Source organism: Larimichthys crocea, chromosome VI (assembly GCF_000972845.2).
Source record: "Larimichthys crocea isolate SSNF chromosome VI, L_crocea_2.0, whole genome shotgun sequence".
Taxonomy (NCBI): Eukaryota; Metazoa; Chordata; class Actinopteri; family Sciaenidae; genus Larimichthys; species Larimichthys crocea.
In genome coordinates, this window is record NC_040016.1 from 16,286,080 (window position 1) to 16,313,014 (window position 26,935).

General features: G+C 40.5%; 1 protein-coding gene across 2 annotated transcripts; it reads left to right on the plus strand.

Annotated features, from left to right (window-relative positions):
• The first annotated feature begins 295 nt into the window (after positions 1-295).
• Positions 296-26,908, plus strand: eya2 (EYA transcriptional coactivator and phosphatase 2). Of its 2 annotated transcripts, none has more exons than XM_010734733.3 (16): positions 296-599; positions 10,089-10,168; positions 10,367-10,408; positions 10,882-11,007; positions 11,167-11,283; positions 16,531-16,607; positions 16,788-16,971; positions 17,211-17,347; positions 17,476-17,559; positions 20,736-20,825; positions 22,838-22,896; positions 23,661-23,821; positions 24,612-24,726; positions 24,898-25,019; positions 25,147-25,247; positions 25,650-26,908. In XM_010734733.3, exons 4-16 carry the CDS (start codon positions 10,905-10,907, stop codon positions 25,728-25,730), a joined length of 1,431 nt encoding a protein of 476 aa, XP_010733035.1. In that variant the 5' UTR covers positions 296-599; positions 10,089-10,168; positions 10,367-10,408; positions 10,882-10,904; the 3' UTR covers positions 25,731-26,908. The 2 variants fall into 2 exon arrangements, with proteins under 2 accessions (XP_010733035.1, XP_019113688.1); XM_019258143.2 differs by having other exon boundaries at positions 10,887-11,007.
• Positions 26,909-26,935: the final 27 nt, after the last annotated feature.

Consider the following 26,935-nt stretch of genomic DNA (forward strand, 5'->3'; position numbering starts at 1 on the left):
TGAATAGTTTGTGAGTCGTTGTGTAAACACACGGAGAAGAGCTCTTGACCAAACAAAGATTTAAAGTGGAGATAGAGAAGAAGAAGAAGAAGAAGAAGAAGATGGTGATGAGGATGATGATGATGATGATGATGGGAGGTGAAGCAGCTCTGCAGAGGGGATAAATGAGAGGAGTGGTTGAGATAAGGGAGCGCGCGCATAGACACACACACACACACACACACGGGCTGAATGCAGCGCGCGCACCTCTCAGGAGGAGGAGGAGGAGGAGGAACCAGAAATCTTCGCTCATTTACTTAACATCACTTCCCCATCGCCGGGAAAGCAAACACGCTCCTGAAGCTGCAGAGGAAGAGAAGTGAGATCGATGAGAGTGAGTGTCCGCAGAAAGCTGTCAGCTGTCGGCACCTGGAGCCTCTCCACCGAGAGTTTCTTCTTCTCCTTCTCCCTGTCTCCTCCTCTCCTTCTTCTTCCTCACTTTGTCACTTGAATCGCCGGGACACTTTGAGGGAAGTCCGCGGAGTCTTCTGGGCATGGAGAGACAAGCGCTCTGATTGATAATCGGATTTTTTCCTGCATAATCTTCTCTCCGAATAATGGTGAGTGTTTTTAAATGCTCCGTTTTGATCATGGCATTGTGCTCGCGAAAACATTGCATTTAATAAAATAACCCTTCTCGTTTGGCAAAGTGTATTTCAGCTCTGCTGGGGAAAATCCTTAAAACAAACAAAGCATTTGATTTAGATTTAGATTTAGATTTAGATTCAGATTTAGATTTAGATTTAGATTTAGATCAGAATAATGCCTTCAATAACTCCTGGGACAATCATGATAAATTCACAATAAAATAAACTTAAATGTTTTAATTTGTACAATAATTTCAGTTGATTGAATAACTCCCCTGTAGGTCTCTTAAATTAATTATACAGATATAATAATGATAATATGTAAACAAAAACAAAGTCTTATTTTCATATGTGAGAGTATTGAAGAAAACAGTAGCAGACATAATAAATCATTACAGAAACCCTTCAAGGGGTAAAAGATGTCAAAGGCCTCATGCAAACACTGAACCCTTGTTGAACACTTTGCTGTAAATTGAATTGAATGCCAGCGTGAAAGCAAACAGTTGGAAATCTTTCTGTCAGCTATCACATCATTTTCCACTCCAGTTATTTTTGATTCATATGAGTCATTATTAGGAACAGAAACCCTCTCCCCTCCAAAAAATCCACCATCAGCAAATCAATTATTTGTGTCTCACGGAGCCCTTTAAAAGATGTGTGTGTGTGTGTGTGTGTGTGTGTGTGTGTGTGTGTGTGTGTGTGTGTGGGTTTGGGGGGGTGAGTGTGCAAGGCACCTTCTCTTGGGCTCCTTTGTTTTTCTTGGTGCTGGCTGAATCGGTGCAACGCTTTTTCGCTCAGTTTAAGTACAGAAGATTACACCCAAATCACTGACACCCCCTCAGCAGCCAGGCAGAGACCCCTCATTAACTAAATTAGGGGAGCCTCGCTAAGCATTTTTCAAAGGCTGGTATTCATATTTTTCAAGGACCCCTTCATGGCTCCAGACTAGAAATTCACTCACTGTGTTTTGCCAACTGTTTAACTCACCTTTAAACATCAGCTGCACACTTGGAGGAGAAAAAGAATTAATGGGGCCTTTTGGTTTTTTGAAAATAAATTATTTAATTCATTAATTTAATTCAAGAAATGTCTTCTTTCTTTTCTTGTTTTGCTTAAAATCTGTTTAGATTTAAAATGTATAAATTAATAAATAAACACGAGAGGTCATAACATTCCTTTTTAAATGAAGTTTTAATTTTACATTATTTGAACTATAAAATCTTGCGTCTTCGTGGAGGCATAGACACTCAAGTTTTGCTTTTTCCATTATTATCAGATTTTCAAAGTTTAACTGAAGTGAAATACGTTTTCATATATACAAGCTCTCAGAAAATTTCGGACATAAACTGGACGTATATATCTCCTTGTCAGCCTCTATCATCTGAAATAAACCTACAGGGGTAATGGCCAGCCAAAGTGGGATATTTATTTTAGATAGTTTCTGTATCAGATTCAGGTTTGTGGCAGATTGTAAATCTCCTTTATATACCTGTATTTCAACCCCCACAAATAATATCCAGGGGTCTTGATGGAGCGGTTTGAGGTGGGTGAAGGAGGGGAGGGGGCTATAGCGAGGTGTGCTCAGACCACATACCGAAGGTGTGTGCTCGGGTGTGTTTGATTTAACACTGTGGTTCGTCTCTTAATAACATTAGGCCCCATTTCTGGACTCCCTCTCCACGGCTTGGGACGGGACCCTCTCAGTCTCTCTCTCTCTCTCTCCTCAGTCTTCATGGTTCCTATTACTGGCTCTAATAAATTGTGAATAAGCACAGCAGCCCAAAAGCGTACCGGGCTGTGGAGAATTCCCCATCCTGTAGCGCAAGGCACCCCCTCTTAAGAAAACACAAATTAATTCCAAACCTCTCTGTAGCCAAACGTTTGTGGAATGATAAATATTTTCACAGGAAGCTCTGCTCTTCCTGACTTTATCGGCACCAATTTCATTATATTTCTTCACAGCCGCACAGTTCTTGATGTCTTTCAGCTTCTGTGCTTCTCTCTCTCCCTCGCTCTCTTTCTGTGTCTCCTCTCTCTCTTTCTCTGGGAGTCAAACAGCTTTGCTGACATGAACTCAAGGTTAAACCAGGGCTCTCATAGTCTGAAATATATATTCAATCCATCCTCTTAGCCTGAAAGTTTAATTTGGTGCACATAAGTGTGTGTGTGTTTTATATTTGGTGGTCTTACTCAGTTAGATGCTGCTTTTCTTGTTCTGTGACACACTGTCTTTTTTTGCTATATCATATATTTACCAGAGCGCAATTGTTTGCGCATTTGTACATTTATTTATTTACATCATCGTCTTCTTCTTTATTGTATTGTTTTTGACCATTAGTCAGCTACAAGTGTCACTTCTTTTATGTTTGTTTCTTGAGTTTTTTGTGTCTACGTCCAGCTCCTTCAGGGGTCATTCTTAAATTTAAAAAAGTCTTGTTAAATTGTCAAAGAAGTGCAGGGTAATCTTTTATTTATTTATTTATTTTTTAAAGCTGAAGTACAGGTTATTGGAATCAGAAATTTCAGGTGAGCTTCAGGTTACCTGACATGTGCACAAACAGCAAGTCTGCCTAGATCAAAACTATTCTTTAAAAAAAAAAAAGCCCAAAGCAACAGCAGAAGGTGATGCTTAGAAACAAAAGAAGAAGAAAATATCTGTGTTCCCTCTCCTCTAATCCTTTTCGATTTCTCTCAGCGGGAGTTTAGCTGACTTTTCTTCAGTAAATATTTGCTTAGCGTTTTCTACAGTTATATTTTAGTATGCAAATATGTGTGTGTATCGGTGTGTGTGTGTGTGTGTAGACTTGTGTGTGTGTCCGTGTGTGTGTTTCATCTCATAATCTGCACATACCGTGAAGCAAAAGATCAGGATTGAAAGTGCTAGAAACTGTATTTGCTGATCTGTTTCTAGTTGCCAATAGTTTCAGGCTCGAAAGTTATCACACTTCCACCTAAATGTCTTTTCCTCTCTCACCCTTCCCTCCCACTTTTTAATTCCCTTAAGCCCTAGAGAGCACCCGGGGAGGCCTTGTGGTGATCTGTGTGTGTGTATTAAACCCCAGCCTGTCAGCAGATAACAGCTGGCTCTCTGGCTATCTCCGCTCTCCTTATCTCATCTTGAGAATGGTGAAGCCACACACATCGCAGCGTATAACCTGCAGTGACCGTATTTCATGTTTTTCGTGCTTAATAATGATGGCTTGGGTACTTTCCACTGAAAAGAGAATTTAATAATTCTCTGTGGCTCTGGGAGTATTTTTTTAGGTGTCCGAATTTTTCTTCATTGAATCTTTTCCTGAATCTTTTTTTTCCCACCATTTTCCATCTTTTAATGCCTACTCATATTTTATAATATCTTCTCATCTCGTTTATCATGCATTCTTATCTCCCCAAAAAGACATAAATCACTCTATTGCTTTCTCTTTTCTCACACATTCTCCGTCTCTGTCTCTCACACACACACACACACACACACTTACACAGTAAATCTACCAGTAAAGAAGTAATTGGACCTCAGTCTGTCTGTAACGCCTGTGAGCCTCAGCTACCAGCAAGCTCTGTCTGGCCAGCTGTTAGCAACTAGGGCGGCCACTTGCCGCTATCTGCTGAGGAGACTGATCGAGGGCAAACCTTTTTGTCCTAATGACTAATAAAGCAGGCGGTCTGAGAGTGTGTGCGTGTATGTGTGTGTGTACATTTGTGTGTGTGTGTGAGTTCATTAGAGAAGGCAGGAGCACTCATGCAGTCAGGCGTGTGTCAGTTTTGAGTGTGCGAGCGCGTGTGCGACCACCCTCCCATCACTGGACCAGATGTTTTTTACCTGGGAGCCAGACCACCATCTGACTGGGGTCAGCCCAGTCCTCCAACCCCACACCCGCTCCTCCAGGCTGCTGGGAGGTCTGCCAGCTGTCCCTCACTCTGACCCCCGTCCCGGGGCACTGGTTCTGGTCTGGGACTTGGGGTAGGTGGTCCTTTTTTTGGATTTGGCAATATTACTGGGGGGAAATTGTAAGGGATATTATTAGAGTGTGAGTGCCTGGATATGGGCAAGGAGGAACGAAAGAAAGAATTAGGAAGCACAGAAAGAATTTTTCAGAGGTAATTTAGAAAGGAGTAAAGAGTGCCTGCTGGAGAAAAACAGGGAGATAAAGACACTGGCATTGTTGAATAAAGAGGTTTTGATTACTGAGGGACAGTGGAGGGGGGTGCTGGCATTAAAGCAGTCTTGTTTCAGGGAGTTAGTCAAGTGGAAAGAAAAGGCCACCAAGTCTGGGAGGTAAAGTTACAGAGTGCAGACAGAGTCGGCAACAGGTTCCCTGCTGCCAGAGATTAATTGGAGCCTCTCCTAGAGTGACTTCTGTTTCTTTCAAAGGAGTTCAGTATCTGTCATTATGCGACTTAACTGTTCATTCACTTTTAATTTAAAGAACTTCAGTATTAGCCAGGTGTGTGTGTGTGTGTGTGTGTGTGTGTGTGTGTGTGTGTGTGCATGTGAGAGGGGGAGGATGTGTTTGGTTATTTGGAAAAAAAAAAGTCGCAGACTCTCCTGTGAGAGTCAAAGCTGCTTGCATAGTTTTTTTAAACTGGTTGCTCAAGTTCCCAAATTTTTGGTTGATGATGTAAACATGATAACTCAGTCAGTATAGGATGCTGGCTGTGTGTGAAACCTCCTTGACATGGGTCACTCTGAAACAAACGGGTGACTTAGACGTGGAAACATCTTACTACTGTGTTTTTGCTGTTGACTCTCAGCGATTGTCAGACATGGTGTGTGGACTCAACAAAAACATGACAGGTTACTGGCGAGATTAGCATTTTTCCTCAACATCAAAAGTAACCCACTGTTATTTTTTGTTTAGTTTTTTTGCTGATGGACAGGTTTGTCTGTGTGTAAGCAGAAATATTATGTTAATCGAGTTAGGCGTGGCAACAACTCTGAGTTGTAGCGTATCAAGTATAAAGAGATTAGAACAAATACAACCTCTAGTTGAACATGGCGAGTATCCAGTACAGTGACATTGCTGGCAGTGATAATACACTTTGGCTGAGTCCTGCTGATGTCTGATCTTATGATGCAAAAATATGTGGACTTGGAATGTATTTGCTGCTTAATGAATTCTCTGGTTGCTGAGGTCGCGGTGGGTTAAGATTGTCAATCCTGAACATCTGTTAGCGGACCACCAGCACATCAGAGCCTCAAGTCTCTAACAGCTAATGTACCTATTTCAATTTGCCAAAGAAAACTTTCCCTCTTTTACACTGCTTTACGCCTGTCTCACTGATTAAAGACAAATTCAATCACCTGACAGCTGGTCTGAGGATTAACACTGTGCCCACCATCATGACAATTTGTGGGAAATGTTTGATAGCTCTTTTTGATAGCTGATTAATAATTTCAAACCGAAAAGTCAAACATAACCTGGTTCCAGGTTCTCGGTTTTGACGGTTTACTACTTTTCTTTGTCTTTTGTGATTAAAAAAAAACATAATATATTTGGGGTTTGGAGTGTTGATCAGACAAAAGAAGCAATCTAAAGACAAGAAATTGTAATGGACATTTCTCACCAGAACTTTCTGATTGTGATTCATTTTGACAAAATAATCAATAGAATAATGTTGTTGTTGTTGTAGTGTATTGTGTGGATCTCATATGAATGTATTTTGTCCATGGGACATGGCAGATTAGCAAGTATCTGTGCTGTCCATGTTCATTTTACTGATGGATTACTGAGGTACTCTGTTTTTATCATTAGTTATAAGAGCTTTTAAAGAAACTGAAAAAAAACCCCCAAAAAAACCACCTGCTTCCTAAATCATATATTCATTTATCTTAGCACGGTCTTTATTTTAACTTCTAAAACTGAACTGAAATAAAAACATGCTTTGGCTTTTTACTGTTCTGTCAGCTGTGTGTGCCAAAGATGGTTAAAGAGGGCAGCTGCTGGCAGATGGCGTCGATTTCGACCAAAAAGCCCATGATAGTGTCACACAAATACTGGGCCCTTGTTCTGTGTCTTTGCAGCAGTGAATCAACCCCCAACTTTGCCCCAGGCGCTTTAGGAAAATTGAGGGCTCCAGGTGGAGTCCCATATGGCACGGTCATAGACCAGCAAGTCACCTTATCAAGCAGTTGGTTGGGAACAACAACATTTCAATAAAAGGTCATGCCATCGGCGGGTCACGCAGTGTGTGACCACACTCTTACTTGTCAAGACTCAGACAGTCACTGACACTGCACACATATTGACATTGTAAACACATACGACCACACCCCACCACCAGATATCATATTCAAATAATCGTTGACATATGTAAATAAGAGAAACAGTGTACAGTTTCCATATGACATTGACCCCCACAACTGCTCCATCTCACAAAAAACAAGTGCAGCAACAGTTTTGTTTGAAAGTGTGCGCTGTTATCCCCATTTGAACGATAACGGCGTCCACTCTACAATGATACTTACAAACTACTTTGTTTTGAGCCTGCTGTGTTGTATCATATATTATATCATCTTTTCCACACTCAACACTTTAGCTGAACCACAGGTAAATCTGCATAAACTCAGTGTACTCCTTTGACTATATCAAATGACATTTCAACTTAAAAGCACAATACACCATCCTGTGATGTAATCCATCAGCTCAAAGGCTTAAATTTGATATCCGTGAAAGAAGCAGTGGTCTAGCAGAACCCTGGGACCCAGGTGAAGCTGGTGGGACTGGCCTTGTGGCCCTGTGGCCCCCCGTGGCCCCGCTGGGTTTGTTTTAGCTTTAGTTTCAGTCCACGGCCCTCAACATCTCTGCTGAGCTCTGCTCATCTTCCCTCCGGTGTCCTGCAGTTCCCATGGCCTTGTGCGCCCTCCTCCCAGGCCTCACCCTGAACCAGGAAGTGCCTTCGCTATTACACACAGTTTTTTTTGTGTTTGTGTGTACGTGCATGTGTGTGCATATGGGACTGTTGCAGGGATGCAGCTGAAGTCAAGAGGACTCTGAACAGGCGTCACTTTCAGTCTTGATCTCTGGAAAGTACTAGGAAATGCAAAGCACAACAGCGCTTTCCCTATTTTTCCTCTGTGGCGGGATCAGTGTTACTCTCTCGAGCTTCACAGTCTGCCCGTGATAAAGGTCAGATCAGGGTCTCTGATGGCTACGAGGTTTCAAGTGTTATTTCTGAAGTGGAAAATCAAAGAAAAATCAATGATAAACACAATTAGGTTAAAATAAGTTGAAGCTATAAAAAAAGGAATTAGGGGTGTTAATTAAATAAAATGTTATCTTCATTTAAAACTAAATTAAATTTTAAAAAAATTAATTAGAATATCAGCCTTATATCACATAAGGCCAATAGTGACATTAGTAAATCACCTCTTTAGCGTTTAAATTTACAGTCTGTCTTATTATGTTTATTTTATGGTCAGCAACACAGACGTGCAGGTGGATTTTTGGCTGTAAAGTCTTTGAGGCTGCTTCGTGGTAGAAGTACATTTATTTACTCAAAAAACACTGTGAGCTTTCCTGTGTGTTTTTAAAGTCGGGAGGGCAGCTCCATCAGTTTGAGCTGACATAACATAACATTTGTTTTCTCTGCTATTCTGTCAAAAAGGCTGTTGGCGGTGACATGAGAACAAAACAAAAGTTTCTGTACATTGTCTCAGGTTTTGCGATGTCGTTGAAGCCTCTGTTGATGAGCAGAACGTCACAATTTCTGTCACTTTAGTCTCTTTTTTTTTTTCTCTGACAGCTTCCCCATATTCTCCACCGCTGTAAAACTCTGCTGCCGCTATAAATCATGACTGTCATCTGTCTCTGTCGTTGTGTGTCAGCAAGTTCGGGAGGTCAGGCAGTTAGCTGCAGCTTTGTCAGATTGGAATGGCCCAGAGGCAAAGAGAGAGACAGAAACAGAAAGAGACAGAAGGTGTGAGAAACAGAGAGATGACTTGATAAAATAGTTCAGCTTGTTGTGTTATATAGCACAAATAAAGAGGAGCTTTGATTATGCTGAGTCAAAAGCATGTTATTTAATGTGGACACTGGAGCATTACGCCCTCATGTGACTGTTGAACATCAGCATTCAGAAATCACGGGCTTTAATACGTCGCACTTTTCTGGGAACACTGTCCAGGCTGGGACCTGGCTGCAGGGATTTCCTCCCTTTCAGCCTCAAGAACATCAGTGATGTTTTCTGATTAAACCTGGCTTGCAGTCCGCATTTCAATTAATCCCAAAGATGTCAGATGGAGTTGAGGTCATTGCCCTGTTCAGTTCTTTCACACCAAACCCAGAAATCTTTTTTTATGCGCTGGGAATTTTCAAACTGTTGCCACAATGTTGGATGCAGAAGATTTTCCTTCATACAAAATAAGAGGCCAAGCCCAAAAAGCATGAAAGCATGTTCACAGACATGTGGGTAGTGTCCACATACTTTTGGTCCGATAGTTTAGATGGCACCCAGAGTACATCTTACTTGACTCACTGGTGTCTTGTGTGAGTTTAGGATCTGCTGACCTCGTTCGGCTTCCTGCCTAGACTAATTCACGTGGCATTGACCTCTTAACCTCCAGCTCACTGAGCCATGACCTCCCCTTCCCTTTCTTCTTTTGACCATTTTCTCTGTCACTCTTTTATCCTTCCATTACTTCTATTAATGGGGTGTGAAACATGCAGTGGACCAAAACTACACACAGTATATGTGTCCTGTATATATTATATAACAGTAGTGCAATAGGAAATAAGAATACATTTCATTTTCTGGAAATTCCAATGATAAAATAACCAAATTAGACTTTTTTGAATCAATAAATCGATGTATTTCATTTCACATAAATATATATATATATAAAAAAAAATCATACAGAACTGCTTTTTGCTTTTTGTCATCACCTGCAATGACCTAACACAACCAGAGATACAGTAAAAGATAGCAAGTAGAAACTTTATTGCAAAATCACGCCTGTCGTAGCTTGTCCTCCTATGTCACTGTCTTCGTCTTACAAAGCTCTTTTATGTTTTCATCATACCACCCACTGTACGTGACAAAGTAGGATGACTATTATTATTTTTGACTTTTTTTGGACCACTGCCTCGTTTCTTTTAAGGTTTCTTCCTTGTAAGTATCTACATGCAGTATGTCTCGTAGAGATACCAAACAGCAGAATGCGTCAGTGGCGGCGGAGAAGTATTTTCCATAGAAACAGTGTTACCTGTGAAGTTTCTGAAACTCATCACTTGGCTGTCAGTCTCTAATGACCACCCTCTTCACATCAATACCACATCTATCTTGTTCTCTTTCTTTCCTTAAACCTGTTTCACCTCTTGAACTTTGTGCATGAAGAAAATATCCGCCCCCCCTAATACCCCTCCCCTCTTTATCCTACCTCAACATTGCCCAAGGCTTGTCGCCATGTGTCAGTCACCTGCATACCTGTGTCCTGATGGTGTCTATTTGTTATTGTTTCCATAGGACAGTTGACGGCCTGAGAGGAACCTGACTAACAGCAGTGTGACAGGATAAAGAGGGTAAAGCTCTCTCTACAGAGCCAGGTGAGGTAAACCAGTTAATTATATATCCTTAAAATAAACACTCACATAATGATCAAGCTGCTCATCAGGAATGTTTTTTTTTTTACAACCACACCCTCATTTGAATGTTGCTATACGTGCAGGTTTATTGAATTTATTGCCATGCTAATATATTTCCTAACTGTTTTCTGACAGTGCCTATTCTTCTTTCATTCACAGGGCTTCTCATTATCAATTTCAAATTAATCGCACCTGCAACAGGTGAGTTTTTCATGATATTTGTTAGTGAAACTAAAAGTGGAATTACTTCTTTGCGTGCATAGCAATGCGTGTGTTTTCTGTTTGTAGTTATGAAAACAAAAGCCAAAGTTTGGCACTATTGATGTTTGCTGATTGAAATCACACAGGAACTGCCACATCCTTTAAAATCATTGTGATTAAATCTGTGTGATGTTAAACGTTAGCTAACTTTATTTGTTGTAAGGGATACTCTAAGGTTTTCTTTTGAGTTTTTGTTGTTGTGTGCGTGTTTCCTGCTAGAGGTAGCAAAAATTCAAACCAGCTCTCTTTTTTCTTGTCTGGAAGATACATCCTTACATGTTTCTGTCAGCCGAGCATGTTCTTCCTTAAACTCCTTTACGATCGTGGGAAAAATGCAAATGATGTGCTGTAACAGATAAAGAGAAGCAGAACGTGTCATCGAAAAAATCTTTGTTATTTCTTCCTTCTGCAAGATCAGCTGACCTGGAGAAGTGTCATGGCTGCGTATGGACAGACCCAGTACAGCCCTACCCTCCAGCCTGCAGGGCCATACACACCTTACACTCACCACACACAGGGCTACAGCATGCCATCTTATAGTAAGTAACCCCGATAAACATGATGACTGGAGCAGACATACATGCACTATCAAAGACTAATGTGTGGTTTAGTAGCTTTGTCTAATTAACCTACAAAGACATAACTTAGAACAAACAAAAACATCTTCTCTTCTCTTAATGGCTTCTCTTCATACTTAGATATTAAAACTGAAGACGGCCTGAGTCATTCTCCAGGACAGACGGGACTACTTGGCTACACGAACTTCAGCAGCACTCCCCCCAGTCAGAGTCTTTACAGCTACTCACACACACATGGTAAGTCGGAAACACTGTATGTACTGCATGTATGGACAAACACACTGCCTATATATACCATCTTTGATTTTAAGGTTACTAGAAGGAGCATCCATCTTTTCTTTTCTTTTCCACTCCTCTCCTCCTCTCTCCCTTCATCTCCTCTTCTCTCCTCTCTCCTCATCTTTCTCTCTTTTCCTCTCCTTCTCTCTGCCACACCTGTTCTCCATTAGCTGCGGTCTGGACTCCTGGCGTCAAAAGTCTCCCCACCCCTCCTCTTTTCTCGGGGTCAGGCCCCCTTTCTCCACTCAGACCAACAACACAGCATGCTAGCGCTTGTGTCTGTTAGGGAAAAACGAGAGAGTGAGAAAACACATAGCGAGAGAGGAAAAGAAGTAGAGAGGATGGAGGAAAGAAAAAAAAAAAGAGGACTAACAGAGAGAACAAGAGATGGGAAAAGGGCCGGAAAACAAAAACTCCAAAATGAAAACGTGGTATGTTTGGGAGTGTGTGCAGCTCTCTGCCCACGCATGGCTGTGTGTTTTTTTTTTTTTACAATTGTGTGTGTATGTGTGTATGTGTGCTGTACACATTCCTCAGTCGTCCGGCGCCCAAAGCATGACTCGCTCAGTACGACTTTATGGCTTTGAAAGCAGCATGAAATTGACCTTGTGTGTGAGAGGGGAGAGGTTAAGGTGCATTTTACGGGGGGGTGAGTCGGGTTAAAGTTGCGGACTGGGGGATGACCCTGTTTCCACTGTATGGATGAGACAAAGGAGAAACAGGGTTAAACAGTACACAGATGAGATGTTACCAATACTCGTTGGTGACACATTGATGTGACTTTATGTCATCGAAACCCACTCAGGACATTTCTTTACCAAAGTTTGTGGGTTTCACCAAAACTACCTTGATTCACACAGGTCTACACCAGGTTTATTTGGTGTTTTTTTTAAAGATAAATCCAGACCCTTCTTATTTTTTGTAGGTTCAGCGTTAGTTTTGATCAGTTATAATTGCATTGATCTCACCAATGCTGAGATCAGGGAACACAACGCTAAAACAAAGTCAAACAGGGCAAGAAACACGAGTGTATAAACGATTTATCTAATTAATTAAAAATTAAAAATCAAACGCAAAATCAGAACACTGTTTCTAAGAATCACTGTATGCACAAATAGAGGAAAGAGTCCAGTTCAAAGTCAAGAAATGAGAGAGGCAAGAAAAAGTAACAGTCATACGAACCTTCAGCTCAGCCAGACTTATTTGGAAGACGAACTGTCTATTGTTCAAAATTCATCACAGTTTACAGAACCTCTTCCCAACTTGCTGCTTGCTGTAATTGTGTACTCACACCATCACTGAGTAACAAGGGATCATTAACATAACATTTACAGTGCACTCACTTGCGGTTTTACCTCTAAATAGAGGGGTTAAGATAAACATGCAGGACTGACTGTAGTTTTTATCCTGTCTGACATTAAAACGATAGAAATGAGGGCCATAGTTATGAAAATGAGATTCAAGTTGTAATAAACTGATCTTAACTAATTGATCATCAGTATTTCTGACCTGATATTTCTCATGTCATGTTTGTGAAGCACTGCCTTGTAGGAATGGGAATTGATAAGATTTTTACGATTCGATTCTATTATCGATTCTGCTTAACGATTCGATTCTTTATCGATTTTCATTTGGGAAAAAAGGAGAACAAACAGTTTGATCAGCATCATCTAGAGGAGGTAGTGAACTGGAGCGAGTACTAGTACAGCTGCAGCCTCTGAGCCAGCCAGACTCTCTCTCTCGTCATGGTCATCTTCTAAATGTAATGCAGAAGGCATTCGTTTAATGTTAACTGTTATAGCATGTTTTACAAAGAAGCACATGGCACTAACATGGTAGGCAGTGTGTTATTTACCTTCCATAGTAACCGCAGAGGTGGTCATAGCCTGGCTGCTGCCACTGCTGCTAGGTTGAGATTCATCTCCAGTCCGAAGCGTGTCAAAAACACGACATTCATTTAAAAATATTGCATGTTGTGTGCACAAATGTTTCTGCATGTTGGTCGTGTTCCCTCCCGACGCTGTTATCTCCACTTTGCAATGATTGCAAGTCGCCCTGTTGCCATCTGTTTTGGTAAAATGCAGCCAAACTTTGGAGCATTTGAACCGAGTGGGTGCCATTGTTTACTACTGATTGCACTGCATGTGCGAAACTTGCAGAAGTTACGTGGCATAATTAGTCGTGCTTGCTGGAATCGAGCGTGAGTAATTTCTTGCGAAAGTTACGTGACGTAATTTGTGCTTTCTGGAATTGATAAGAGAATCGTTAGTTAAATTGACAAATGATTCCATGGAATTGAAACACACAGAACCGGTTCTCGATTCCCATCCCTACTGCCTTGATAGTTCTAAAAATAATTGCTACTGCTTTTATTGAGCATGACACGTAGCAGTGAGGAGTAGTAATCATTGACTTGAGTAAAAGAAGCAGTGTCACAGTGTAAAACTAGTCTGTTACAAGTAAAAGTCCTGCATTGAACATGTTACCAAAGTAAAAGCATCAACAAGTTCTCACATTTCTGAATAGTGTATAGTATATCATGCAATATAATTACTTTTATTAACTTTCATTAATATAAACATTACTTTAATGTTGCATCTGGTAATGGTAGGGCTTATTTGTGCAATGTATTCTGCCATGTAGTTTACGAATTTCACCAAGGGATCAAAAAAAAATGTTTTTACCCATAGAATATTTATATTTTTTATTATTAATCTGTATCTGCAAAGTAACTAAAAGTCAAATCAAATAAATGTAGCAGAGTACTCTCTCTGCGATGTAGTGGAGTAGAAGTTTAAAGTAGCTTAAAATGGAAATTCTACCCCAAAATTGTACAGGACAAAAAGTACAGTAAGTTTTATTTTCCACCACTGAACTTTGGTCAACCGATCATAAGTAGTACATGAGCAGATCCTAACCCCTGTCTCTGTTGTTTGAGGTCACATACGAATCACTATTTGCATCTGACATATTTCCATATCACTTCCTCTTTAAGAGAATATTCAGATGTCAGACATTATACGGGAATGTAAATATTCATGTAAACACACGTTTGACGAAACCTCTAACAAACTGCGAGGCCTTCAGTGAGTGTGCTCTGTTACAGCGCAATTGTTGAACCAACAAAAAAGTTTTTTAACAGAGTGTAGTTTGAGTTTGAGAGACACTGTTCCCAAACAAAATAAATTTGTTTGAATATTTTTATGCATAAATCATTAACTGCAAACTTCAAACAGTAATAAACTGCCACAACAACCAAATGTTTGTAAGATTTCAGAATGTTTCCATGTCATCCACTATACTGTACACAATACACAAGCACGCACATAGAGGCACACACACACACACACACACACACCACAAAAAACCATCGAAACACGTAGTGAACACTGTGTGTACAACTGAAACCAAATGGGGACTATGGGAGCCTTTTTGTGTTTACTCGAGAGACCTCCTGTATTTTTCCTTTAGTCGCTTTGAAGATTGTTGTGTAGTCCGGGGAGGTTTCAGTGTGGTTCTTCCATTGAGTCATTATTCTCCTCTTTGTCATGCACTATGGAGTGGAGAAGAACAAATGGGGAACAAGAGAGAGCTGAGTGAACTGACTTACTGAGAGGTATGAGGAAGTGAATCTTTAAAAATATATCAGGACGGTTCAGGCCATGCCAGAGGAGGGGAGTGGTGATGTTTATTGTTCCTGATGGGCAACGTGGCGTGGTGTCAAAACAAACTAATATGGTAGGTCCTTCACATAAATCAACTTCCGAGTACTTAAATTACATGCCAATAATTACACCATCCACCTATACAAAGTGAAAACCACCCATTCAATAAACAGTTGGAGACAGGCAATTATTTGCAAATGTTATTTGAGATATTTTATATTTAAAATGTGATTGCAGTGCCATCTGGGTGAGCAACTGTTACATGTCACATATCGAGTTTGCTGTTATATCGGGTTACATCTTGTTGACAAGCGCAGCTCAAGTGACATGTTTATTCATTTACCTGAAATGAGTCAGTGGATGTGTTTGCTCAGGCTGTGGCTACTTTGAAACATTTTTAGCTTGCATGACTGTCCGTTGGTCCAACGCTTTTGATCGCACGGTATGTGCCTAATGACGACTATTAGATACATTGCTGTGATATTTTGTACAGGCATTCATGATCCACAGAGGATGAATCCTAATGACTTCAATTATCCCACCAGCAGTTCATAGTTTTCACTTATCTAGTGATATATTTGGACATATACATGACAGATTACCACTAACTTCTATACAGACATTCATGATTCCTCGGCGGGGTTGATCCGACTGACTTTGGAGATCCCCCACATTTATCTCTACTGGCAATTTAAGGTTGATATTTGTGATTTTGAGTGAAACGATCTCAACTGTCGGATAGAGACCAAATGTGGCACATTTGTGATCTCTTTTCACACAGCGGCATTGTCAAATCAAAACTTTAATTCATCCGATACTTGAATTCGAGACCAAATACTCTCCACTGGATGTACATTTTTTTTTACTTAAGTATAATAATCTCACATGAGGCCGTTGAGAAGTTATAATGCACTCTTTTGCAGTTCAAAAAGTTCATCTGTTCCTGCTTGGCACGGTGCCAGCCTCTCTGCAAAATGTGTTCATTTACATTTGAGATTACCTTTTGAGATATCCAGCCAACTGCCAAACCGAAGGAATGGAATGAAAATTAGTGCCATAGGTGGAGGTGATAAATCTGCAAAAAAATAAAAATAAACAGACAAACAAACAGTATGAACATACTTGACAGAAAGATGCACCGTGAGGCATCATCACTGTAAGACGAAATTGAGAAAGATATTCCTGCCTTGGCTTGATAAGAGTGAAAAGATTCCCAGAGCAGCAGCAGCAGCAGCAGCAGCAGCAGAGGAGCAGCAGACTTTCCCACCTGTATTGTTATGTCAAACGTAAATCTCTCTCCCGGCCCCTGCAGCACTGAGCTGTCACTGGAGGAAGGAGTCAAAGTTTACTGCTCATTACTTCCTCCATACCATTTCACAGATCACATCGGATGTTGCGAAATTATATCTGAAGTTGATTCATCAATGCGAGATGTAACACAGACAAATCTCCCACCCGTATACAGTGTGTAATTGTTGTTATCCCGTGCGATGAGTTATTACCTGCACGTTTGACCCTTTGTCTTCACATCATTTCTCAGGTGGTGGTATATCATCTGGAATTTTTCAAGGCACCCATGCAATCTCCAGTTCAACTCCGTTCAACCCAACCCAACAAGTGAGTAATGTAACCGCAACAAAAAATTTTTTTATTGCCAAGACGTCTGAGGAGTTTCCACCATCGGATACAGTCATTGCTGGAAGGAAAAAAATATAAATTGACGAATAACATTTCACTATCATGGCTGTCAGTCACATTGTGGACTAATTAAAATAATCACTGTTTACATGTTGACAGGAGTTTTCAGCGTACTCAAGCTACAGCCAGAGTCAGTACTCTCCATATTATAACTCACATCACTACAACAGCCCCTACCTAACCAGCAGCAACATCAGCCCTGCTGCCATCACAGCTCCTTTAGCCTATCAGCATCCAGAACACCCCGTCATGCTGCCCAATCACAGCCCAGAGTCACATACAGGTAAGGAGTTTTTGTATTAAAAAGGACAAAATAATAAAATAACAATTTACTTACAAACTTTTCAAAACATCCTGGATCCTACACTTCCCATAATGCAACTCAATAACATCTTTTGTATTCTCCATGACTGGTATATTGACTTTGACATGTAAAATCTGGGGAGTTTCCCTCAAACTTGTTATTGATTTAATAAATCAAAGTCTGTCATAAAGTCTCAAACATGGTTGTTGGTGTTCTAGGGGAGTACCATCCGCCGCCCAGCCCCCCCACACCAGGTAAAGAGGAGGGGGTCCCAGCAAGAAGGGGGTCGGATGGGAAGTTGAGGGGGAGGAAAAGAGTCAGTGACCCCGCTCCACCTCTGGACTCTGATATAGAGGTAAACACACTCTCACAGTGTTGAAAATTATCAGTATTTCTCTACAATATTTATCTTTCTCGCTCTCCCTCTCTCTCACACACAAACTTTCATGAGGTTAACATTACATATCTGTTATTTCACTGCAGCGTGTGTTTATCTGGGACCTGGATGAAACCATCATCATTTTCCATTCTCTCCTCACGGGAACCTTCTCCTCACGATTTGGCAAGGTACGTTGATACTCCCTTTGTCATCTGTAAGAAGTATGCGCAGTATCTCATCACACTTTGACAACAGTTAATTATAAGATAGAGATTGGTAGGCACATTTTAGCACAACAACGAACCGATGTAATCTTACTTTAGTCAAATTACCCTTTGTTTTAGCGATCAAATGCTTATTTGAGTCCATGACCTTTGGGTCTCATCCCTTAGCATTTTCGCATGCTGACTGTTTTGCCTTTCTGCCCTCTTGTTTCTTTTCATAATGCACTGTGGTTGTTTAGCTACCCCGGCATCCTGCGGCGTGATTGACAGCCAGTGGGACCTTTACATAACAGACAGGCAGCTGACAAGGGGCGGACAGTGGTGCATTTCTTGGTTTTGGCAGGGGATGTGTGTTTTGAATTCTCACGGTCCCCCTGTGGGTTGACACAAGGCTGATGGGAGTTTGAGAGCAGCGTTTCTGATCAGCTCAGCCCCCGGCAGGCCATGCATGCCGTTGTTTCTTTTTCTTCCCTTTCTGCCATGGAGAGAGTAGGGGAGGGGGGGACGAAGAGACAACGAGAGTGAGAGAGAGAGAGAGATAGAGCGAGAGAGTGGATGTGTTGAAATGTGACTCATGTGCCAAAAATTCCTGATTCCTCCCACCACCCAAACACCCCGCTGCTAAATCCAGGGAAGCTCAGTTGGACAGACTCTGACTTCAAAACTCAGACATGCAGTGGAGGAATTGAATGAGTGACAGCGGAAAAACAGATTAACAGTCCAAAGCGTCAAGACAGCTTACAAGATAGCAATGCTTTTTCCTTTTCTTTTTACCTCTCCCTCCCAAATTTGCAGCTAACTCACCTTAACCATTTATTTTCTGATCTCCACTTCACTGCCTTGTGTCCCGCTTTCTGTCTACTTTTAACAGCCCAGGCTCTTCACGTTAGAGTCACCCTATTAAACTCTTATCATAAACAAATGTTTGGACCTCAATGTAAAGACAAGTCTTGGCCCAGCGTGCAGGAAAGACTAATGGGAGTGTTGAAAGACAGTTGTTTTCACCAGCTTGGTGAGCCAGAGGTGAATGGAGATCCACATGAGGAGCTGATTCTCTTCCCTCTAACAGCTCCTCCATTATCTCATCTATCATACAGCACCCCTCTAGTGTATGACCCCCCCCTCTCCCCGCCTCCAACTCTGTCTTTCATATAGAACTTACCCGAGTATACCAGTAAAGGTGGGAACTTTTTTGTCTTTTCTTTTCCCCTTTTCTTTTTTGTCAATTCTTCTCTAGGATTATCAGAGACAGGCTTTAATTTGTCCCTCTGTATAGAACAGTGCTTATTTTTTGGGGAGGAATGTCATTACAGATAATTATTTCAATTATTAGACAAGCATAATCCTTTCTTAAGCCTTTAACCCCACCCTCTTTATCCTTTCCATTCTTCAATTTCCTCCTCTGCCCAAAGTTTCCCTCGTCATTTTCTCCTTGTCATCTTCCTACTTACCACCCTTTGTCCTCAATTACCTTTTTCTATCTACACCCATTTTTTTTTTTTTTGTTTGGAGGGCTGCTGTTTTCTAATTGTCATCATTTACCCCACTTGTGTCATCAGGCCCATTTCTACCTTTTTTTTGTGTGGCAAAAGACAGCTCTGCATGTCATTTCAGATGCATTAATCTAACTTTCACCTTTGGCTGACACCCCTTTGTTTCTCTTGTCACACTGCCAAAGACGAGCCAACGCAGCCATCACAACAATTAGGCACCCATATGTACACACACCTGCTTTTGTAGTCTTGAACAACACACCCACACAATGCCAGCACATGGTGATTAATACGTTTCTTTGGAGCTGATTTGTGATTTGCACATTAAAAAATAAAACTGTGGTTGGTGTAATGTAACAGGGACCTGTTTGCCTGGGTTTTTTCCACGCGACAGAAAAAGAACAGGAAAGGAGTGGTGTTGATAGAAAGCAACACTGAAAGAAGGTGAAAGATCTGCCTTACTGCTTATTAAGTCTACGTTATGTAGGGAATAATGTGGATACATTTTTAAAGGACCAGCCTGTTTGTCTTGTTTGACTTGTTGTGTTTATTTTGGACGTGAAAATCAAACTTGAGACTTGCTAACACGATGTAATACATCACCGTGAACACACAGTCTGCATTTGTTTGCAGCCGCACTAGCACCATGACTTTTTGGATGGAAATGCTGTTCCGTCAGTCGGTCTACCACTTTGCATCCAGACTGGAAAGACTCAACAACTATTGAATGGCTTGGCATTAAATTTGGCATACACATTTATGGCTGAGCTGTATTGTATGCACATTAATTTAGTTAATTTCCATATGCTAATAATGCTACACAATGCTAAACATAGATAGTTAACTTGGTTATATCTTGCATTATCATATTATATTTGCATGGTAAACTGATTAAAAAACATTAGGCAGCAAAATAATATTTGTAGTTTAGAACCTAAGATAGTTTAGTTTAACTAGCCAGTGGTGAATACAACTAATTCAGTTAAGATTCAGATTTGATTGATTCAGGTTTGATTGACAGACTGATTGTTATCTTAATTAATATTCACTCTTGCCTCTCCCTGAAACCTGTTTATGTCAGCCGTGTTGACAAGTTTGACTAAGTCAAAGAAAAGCTGTTCAGAGAGACAAGCAGGCAGTTGCACTGGCAAGACGGAAATAATGACATGAGCAGCTCTAAATACCTAAACTTGTAGGTCATCAATCATTTTATTATTTATGATCTAATTAAGCTCCTGAAGTTATAGAGAGCTGACATTGTTCTAGATCCAACCGCAATCTCTAGTTTACAGACCTTTTTTTTTTTTTAAATGCTTGCAAGTGTAGATACAGAGATAAGAGTCTTTACTGTGCCTGAGGAGAAATTTGTTGCAACAAATATGCACACTGCACATGCCTTAAGACATAAACCCATACAGGACACCCGCGCTTAAACACACACTTGATTGATGGGAAATAAACTATAATAATATAATTGTGTAATTGGTTTTAGTTTGGGTTCAAGAAGTCAAACTTGATTTGTGATTAGGTCCAAATAACAGATGCAGAAGCGTGCACACAGCTACCCTGTAGTAAAACTGTGTAGTGTGATTTTTCAAAAGTTATTTATGTCGGGTCTGTGTGTGTCTTTGTGTGTTTGTGCCTCAGGACTCCTCAAAGGCAGTGTCTCTTGGTTTGTGGATGGAGGAGATGATCTTCAACCTGGCCGACTCGCGTCTCTTCTTCAATGATCTGGAGGTGAGTTTTTTTTCTTCTTTTTTTTAAATTGACTGATAATTGTGGAAAAAGTGAGAGTGAAGCATGTTTAAATAATTGCAGGATTTGCCTACTTAAACTGGTATCTTGGACACAATGCCTTACTTCACACTAAAATATTACCACTTATTTCATACTCACATTGCAGCAATTAGCATGTCAATGTTGTATTATATATAAGCTGGCACACTGTTGACCAGAAAGTCTTCCCTTGCAGGAGATTTGACATTTGGGTGCTGTTTTCTTACCTGGCATAAAGCACAGTGACAGTCATTGTAGAAATCTCCTCATACAACATCTATCCAGTATTAATTCATACTACAGCATTTTCCAAACAATTTGCCTCCTCAGTTGAGCAAGAATATTAAAAGGAGAGGTTGTTAACCGCTGGCAAGTGCTCTCACAGTTAGACCTGCCTCAAAATCCACCACAGTTAACACTGACATTGATGCAACCACTAAAAAAAAAAGAAAAGAGAAAAGACTCCAATTAAAATGCAGTTTTACTCCCTGCTAGTGACTGAAAAGTTTGTATGTTTTTTCACCCTGCATTCCTCTGCCTTGTTCTGACAAAGAAAAAGATTAGAGAGGGTCAGAAAGAGAGAGAGAACAAGTACACGTTGTGCAGTAATTATAGGTGTGCGTCTGAGTATCCGAGAAGAAAATTAGTCAAATGGGAGGAGGAACAGTCAAGAGGAGGGAAAGGAGCCAACAAAGCCATTTGCAAACCCAGTTCTTATCCCCTCTTTTGTTGTCAGGGCTCAGTAAATCTGTAAAGCAGTAGGCCACAGTGGGCTGACAACTGCTGTTAAGTCGTGAGGTACAATTATCTTGTCCTTCCAATGTCAGTAGCTACATCATTGGAGTGCTATCACTTCTGTCATAACTGTAATACCACCACAAGATCACATAATTGTAATTGGCATGTGTAGCTTCCTGATTAATCAAAGTCAGAGTTTCCAGTGGAAAGTTTCCAATTGAAAAAAAATAGATTTGTAAGTTACTGTGGCTGTATTCCATTTGATTTCCAGAAAAATGCTCTGCAGACTGTGAGCTTCAGCGTATATGTGAAGTGCTAAACGGGTCATTTGTGTTCAATGGTCAGTGATTGCGGTTCTGCAGGGGCGGATGGCACCTGAGTGGAAGTTGGGTTGCAACCCCATGGGAACTGAGTTATGTGGAGATTGAAGGAAGATGAGGTAGCGTCTCCATCTGGCTCGAGACGGCTGAAAGGTGATAGGAGACTCTGTCTGTCCTGGGTCGCTGCGTGACAACTAGAAGTTATACTAGGACTCTTTCTGCATGACTCTTCACTGCATGTGTGTGTAAGAGGGAAAAAAAGGCTGCGAGATTTAAAGGCTTCAAGCTGGATTCTGAATAAAGACAGAGAAACAAGAGAGATGTTAGGATTTATCAGGAGACAGTTATTGCTAGACACACTTGTGTGTTTTCTCCTGGCCCGTGATGATGGATTTGTGCTTCTTGCTTTTGCTTTCGGCCTACATATCCAATCTTAATGACTGTTTTTTAAGTTTTTGATTTAACTGCATATTGCTGAAGGTCGTAGCCACATGTTTAAGCAACAGTGTGTTTTTTAAACCCTGCGGTTTGGTCGGTTGTATTAATGTCCAATAGAGAGGAGCAACATGCACACCACTGTGCTTGTCAAAAACAATGGGCCTTTCTTTTTTTTAACCGAAATGTTGGACCCATTATGAAAAATGCAGATTTGCTTGACTTTAATTTACGTGGTTACACTAGAATTGCACAGCCATGATGACTGTCCTATATCTTGGCGCCTTGCTGTCCCGTATCCCGACACCTTATTTCCTCCTTCCTTGTCTTTTATTTAAGCTCTGTTTTTTTTATTATTTTTTTTATTTATGTAGCTGCTATCACTCCCGCAGGCTCCCCTAAAGAGGCGAGACCTGCCTGTACAGAGCTCCACTCTGAAATGGATCTCTTGATATATCCGCTCTCCTTTTCATTTCCCAGGAATGTGACCAGGTTCATATTGATGACGTGGCTTCAGACGACAACGGACAGGACCTGAGGTAAAGCTTCTACTGTGTTACTGTACTTACTTACTGAATTACTGAGACTCCGACAGTTCTGCTGTGGCTTGTGAACCAGACTTGCCCTCTGGGTTTTAGTACACAGGAGGAAAAAAGCAGGGAGATGAGACGACGAGTGTGTGTCTGTGTGTGTTCATGCATGCAAGCATGTGCATGTCTTTTATTTTCCCGACTTCCACAGCCATATAATATGTCACCGGATTATCCAACGCTTTCATTTCTCATCAAAATATCTCTTTATCATTCCCTCTGTCTCCCTCAGTCCAGACGTTTTATTGCATAAACTTGTTGAAGCACTTTAGGATACTTTTAGGAGTGATTTGAGAAAGAGCCAGACTGTACCAAAGTACTTTTTTGAAGTATTTATTTTATTGAACTTGGCCCTTTTCATTTTCAGAGATGTTTTTATATTTATCCTACCCGTGCTGAATGTATATGCTTCTTGATTTCTTACTGACAAAGCCTCATTCATGGCTAAAAGTCAGTGTCTATGATTTGCGTTTCTTGTCCCTGAAATTTTTGTGGTTAAACTGGCACACCTCCATAAATTTGAAGAATGGTTTAAATGTTGCCTTCTTGTTCATAACCAGAATAGTTTGAATCAATTCCTAGGGCTAGAAAATGTATCCTACTAATTCTTCAAGCATCCCTCCTCGAACACAGATGATTGTGCTACTATAAGATGCTCTGGAAACATCTTTATGATCCATATCCTGACTGTTTCCTGTATCTTGATCCTGCAGCACTTACAACTTTGGATCGGACGGTTTCCAGAGCCCAGCAGGGGCTGGCTCTCTTTGCCTGGGGTCAGGGGTCCACGGAGGGGTGGACTGGATGAGGAAACTGGCTTTCCGATACCGCAGAGTCAAGGAGATCTACAACACATACAAAAATAATGTTGGGGGTAAGCTTCACTCTCCTTTTATTGGAGTGCTGTGTACAGACAACCCAGATATTAAGATTACTTCTTTTCGTTGAGGTTTATTAAGGATTATATGTGGTTTTCTAGCCATAAAATTCTAACAAATAATGACAGAAAATAACTGGAGATAATGTCGGGATTAATATCACTATGGACACATAAATATTTACTTGCTGCTAGACCACAAGCTGGTGAGTTAAGTTAAATTTGCACACCGCTCAGCTTGAGACCGCAGTGATTTGTCTGGGTTTTGTCTTTGTTTTTGCTCGTATCATGTTATATAGGCTGCTGGAGAAAAGTGCATTATGCATTTTCAAAGTTTGTGTATCTGCCAAACCTCTATTAGCAATGAAAATGTGTTGAGCATGAACGATAAACACCTGCTCTTTCCAAGAAGAATATAGTTGATTACTGACATAGTATGTATTGAATTAATTCAATCATGATGTGGTGAAACAAAAATTAGAAGACAGGTTTGTTTGTGAACTTGGATAATGATTCAGAAGTTGTTGTGCAGTATGGAGCCTCTTGAGCTGCTGATTACAGCTGGCTGCTTTAACTCTTCTGGAAACCATGTGTCTGAGGTTTTGGCTAGAGGATGTTGTGTGAGAATCATCCAACCAAAGACTGCAGACAGTGCTGCTGTCAAAATAAGGTTTTGCTCTGTCTCAGTAAATGATATCTTTTATACATCGGAGCTATTAGGGTTCATGTCCTCCCTGTTTTGTTACAAAAACTGACTATCAAGCATGTGTTTCTCCCTGGCGGGCAGGTTTGCTGGGCAGCCCCAAGCGAGAGGAGTGGTTACAGCTGAGGAGAGAGATGGAGGTCCTGACTGACCTGTGGTTGACTCAGGCACTCAAAGCCCTGGCTCTTATTAACTCAAGGTCGGTTCATGCTACCATGGTTTAATTTACACCAGCACGCCAATTAATATGAGTTGTTAGCTACAGTACAATGTTTTCTTTTATTATAGTGTTTCTCCATATCCCATTAGCAGCTTCTGATAGCATGTTATTTAAAGTGTATTTAAATGTGTCTGTCCTGTCTTGTTCCAGGCCTAACTGCGTGAATGTGTTGGTAACCACCACCCAGCTCATCCCAGCCCTCTCCAAGGTGTTGCTGTATGGTCTGGGATCAGCTTTCCCCATCGAGAACATATACAGTGCCACAAAGACAGGTGAGGAAAAAAAGAATGGTTCATAAAGAAAATGACATCAAACAACCACCATTACATTTTAAGTAGTTCTTTTGAAGGTACTATTTTAATATTTTAAACCAGTTTGTTTTTTTCTCTTTTTTCAAAGGCAAAGAAAGCTGTTTTGAACGTGTCTCTCAGAGGTTTGGTCGGAGAGCAGTCTATGTGGTGATAGGAGATGGAGCCGAAGAAGAGTCTGTGGCCAAGAAGGTACAGCTCAATCTGTTTTTTATGAGTGACTGCTGAAAAATGGGCCTCAACTAATCAGTTAACCTTAAGATGCTCAGATTTCTGCAGCTTTTTCTGTCGTTTTTCTTTCTTTTCTTTACTTCCTGTTTTTGTTTTGGACGATCTTTGCAATGAAATGATGCAATGAATGATTTTTTTGTTTGTTTTTGCATTATGCTTTTGTACATTGTAAGCCAACATGTTATCCACATCTACTTTGTCACATATTACAATCCCCTTCCAAACCACAGTCTATATATCACATCTGCACTGCATCTGCAGGAGCACTGTAAGTTGCTAAAGTAAGCTTGCCCTAAGTTTGTGTGTTTTACATAATATATATATATATATATATTTATATTTATTTCATTTTTGTTTCCTCAGAAGAACATGCCGTTCTGGAGGGTGTCCTGTCGGGCCGATCTGGAGGCCCTGAGCCATGCACTGGAGCTGGACTACCTCTAGAGGGCGCCAGCTGTCATGCTTCTGCTCTTCAACCCAAATCATCTCCTGAATTTCTGAGTGCAGCTAGAAGGTGAAGGTGCACCCTAAAGACTGATTCAGAGTCAGTATTGCTATTTCAAGGTTTGGAGCAAGGCATTTGATCCTTAATAAGCACCCAGGCGGACAATTTCACACCAAAGCCAAAGGAGCTGTGAGGATTTCGAAGCGAGGCTGCAGTATATCTATGACAGATAAACATGAAGCCGAAAAGTGCTGGACCAAAATAAAAGACCAAAGTAAAATAAGGGACCAAAGCTTCATAACTAACCCCAGGGAACTATGGCTAATATCGCAAATACTTTTTCAAAAACTGTTTCCTTTTATTTTTTAATTTAGTTCATCTCAACTTTATGAAAGGTGTCCCACTTTTGTACAGAAAAAAAAAAGTGATGCACTGACTGCAAACTTTTAGATCCTGGTTGTTGAACACATTAAGTATGTCTGCATGGATGAAAAGGTCAGTGAGTTGTTAGATTGTTTGTTCTGCTGTGTCTTTTGTATTATTTGTTGTGAGACTAAACCCATTTCCCTCTGACAAATACTATTGACCAATACTAAGGAATGAAAATTAGGAACAGGACTTAACGTTAGGATGTTATGTGGGATAGAGTTTGGCTTCACTACGATTTTAAAATTGTTTTATTCATACGTCAGCTAGATAAAATGTCAGATAATATTCTCCTCATAGGTAGAGGCTATTGTGGTTGTATTTTACCATTAAAATGTGAGCTATTTATTATTAGTTAAATTCACAACACAATGAGGGATAAACAGTTTGAGAGCTCAGCATAAAAACAAAAAGAAAAATCTTCCATTCAAAGACCAAAAAATATGCTCTTGTAAAAATGTTTTGATAAGAAGTTGTCTTGAAGATGCTGTATTATAGGCTGGTGCTCAAATTCTTCCTTTTGATTCTGGGTTGTATATGTTGTCACGTCTTAACTCTCCTTCTTTACTGTCCTTGTTTCATTTCCTCATAACCTGTTTGTAATATAGATGAACTGGTATGGTTGTGCATGTGCCGATTACACTGCCTGTCAGCTTAGCTATGATTTGTATATAATGCTTTATTGTCGATTTTGTTTTGACAGACAGTTAAAATAGATAAATAAAGATAAGTTAATTGCATTGTGGGGAAACATGAGTTGAGTTTCATTTCATTTCAA

Bases quoted from the DNA above. Each gene is read 5' to 3' on its own strand.
- eya2 (XM_010734733.3), top strand. From the start codon at position 10,905: ATGGCTGCGTATGGACAGACCCAGTACAGCCCTACCCTCCAGCCTGCA. The intron at 24,727-24,897 runs GTCGGTTCATGC...GTCTTGTTCCAG, and splicing joins CTGGCTCTTATTAACTCAAG to GCCTAACTGCGTGAATGTGT. The intron at 25,020-25,146 runs GTGAGGAAAAAA...CTTTTTTCAAAG, and splicing joins ATACAGTGCCACAAAGACAG to GCAAAGAAAGCTGTTTTGAA.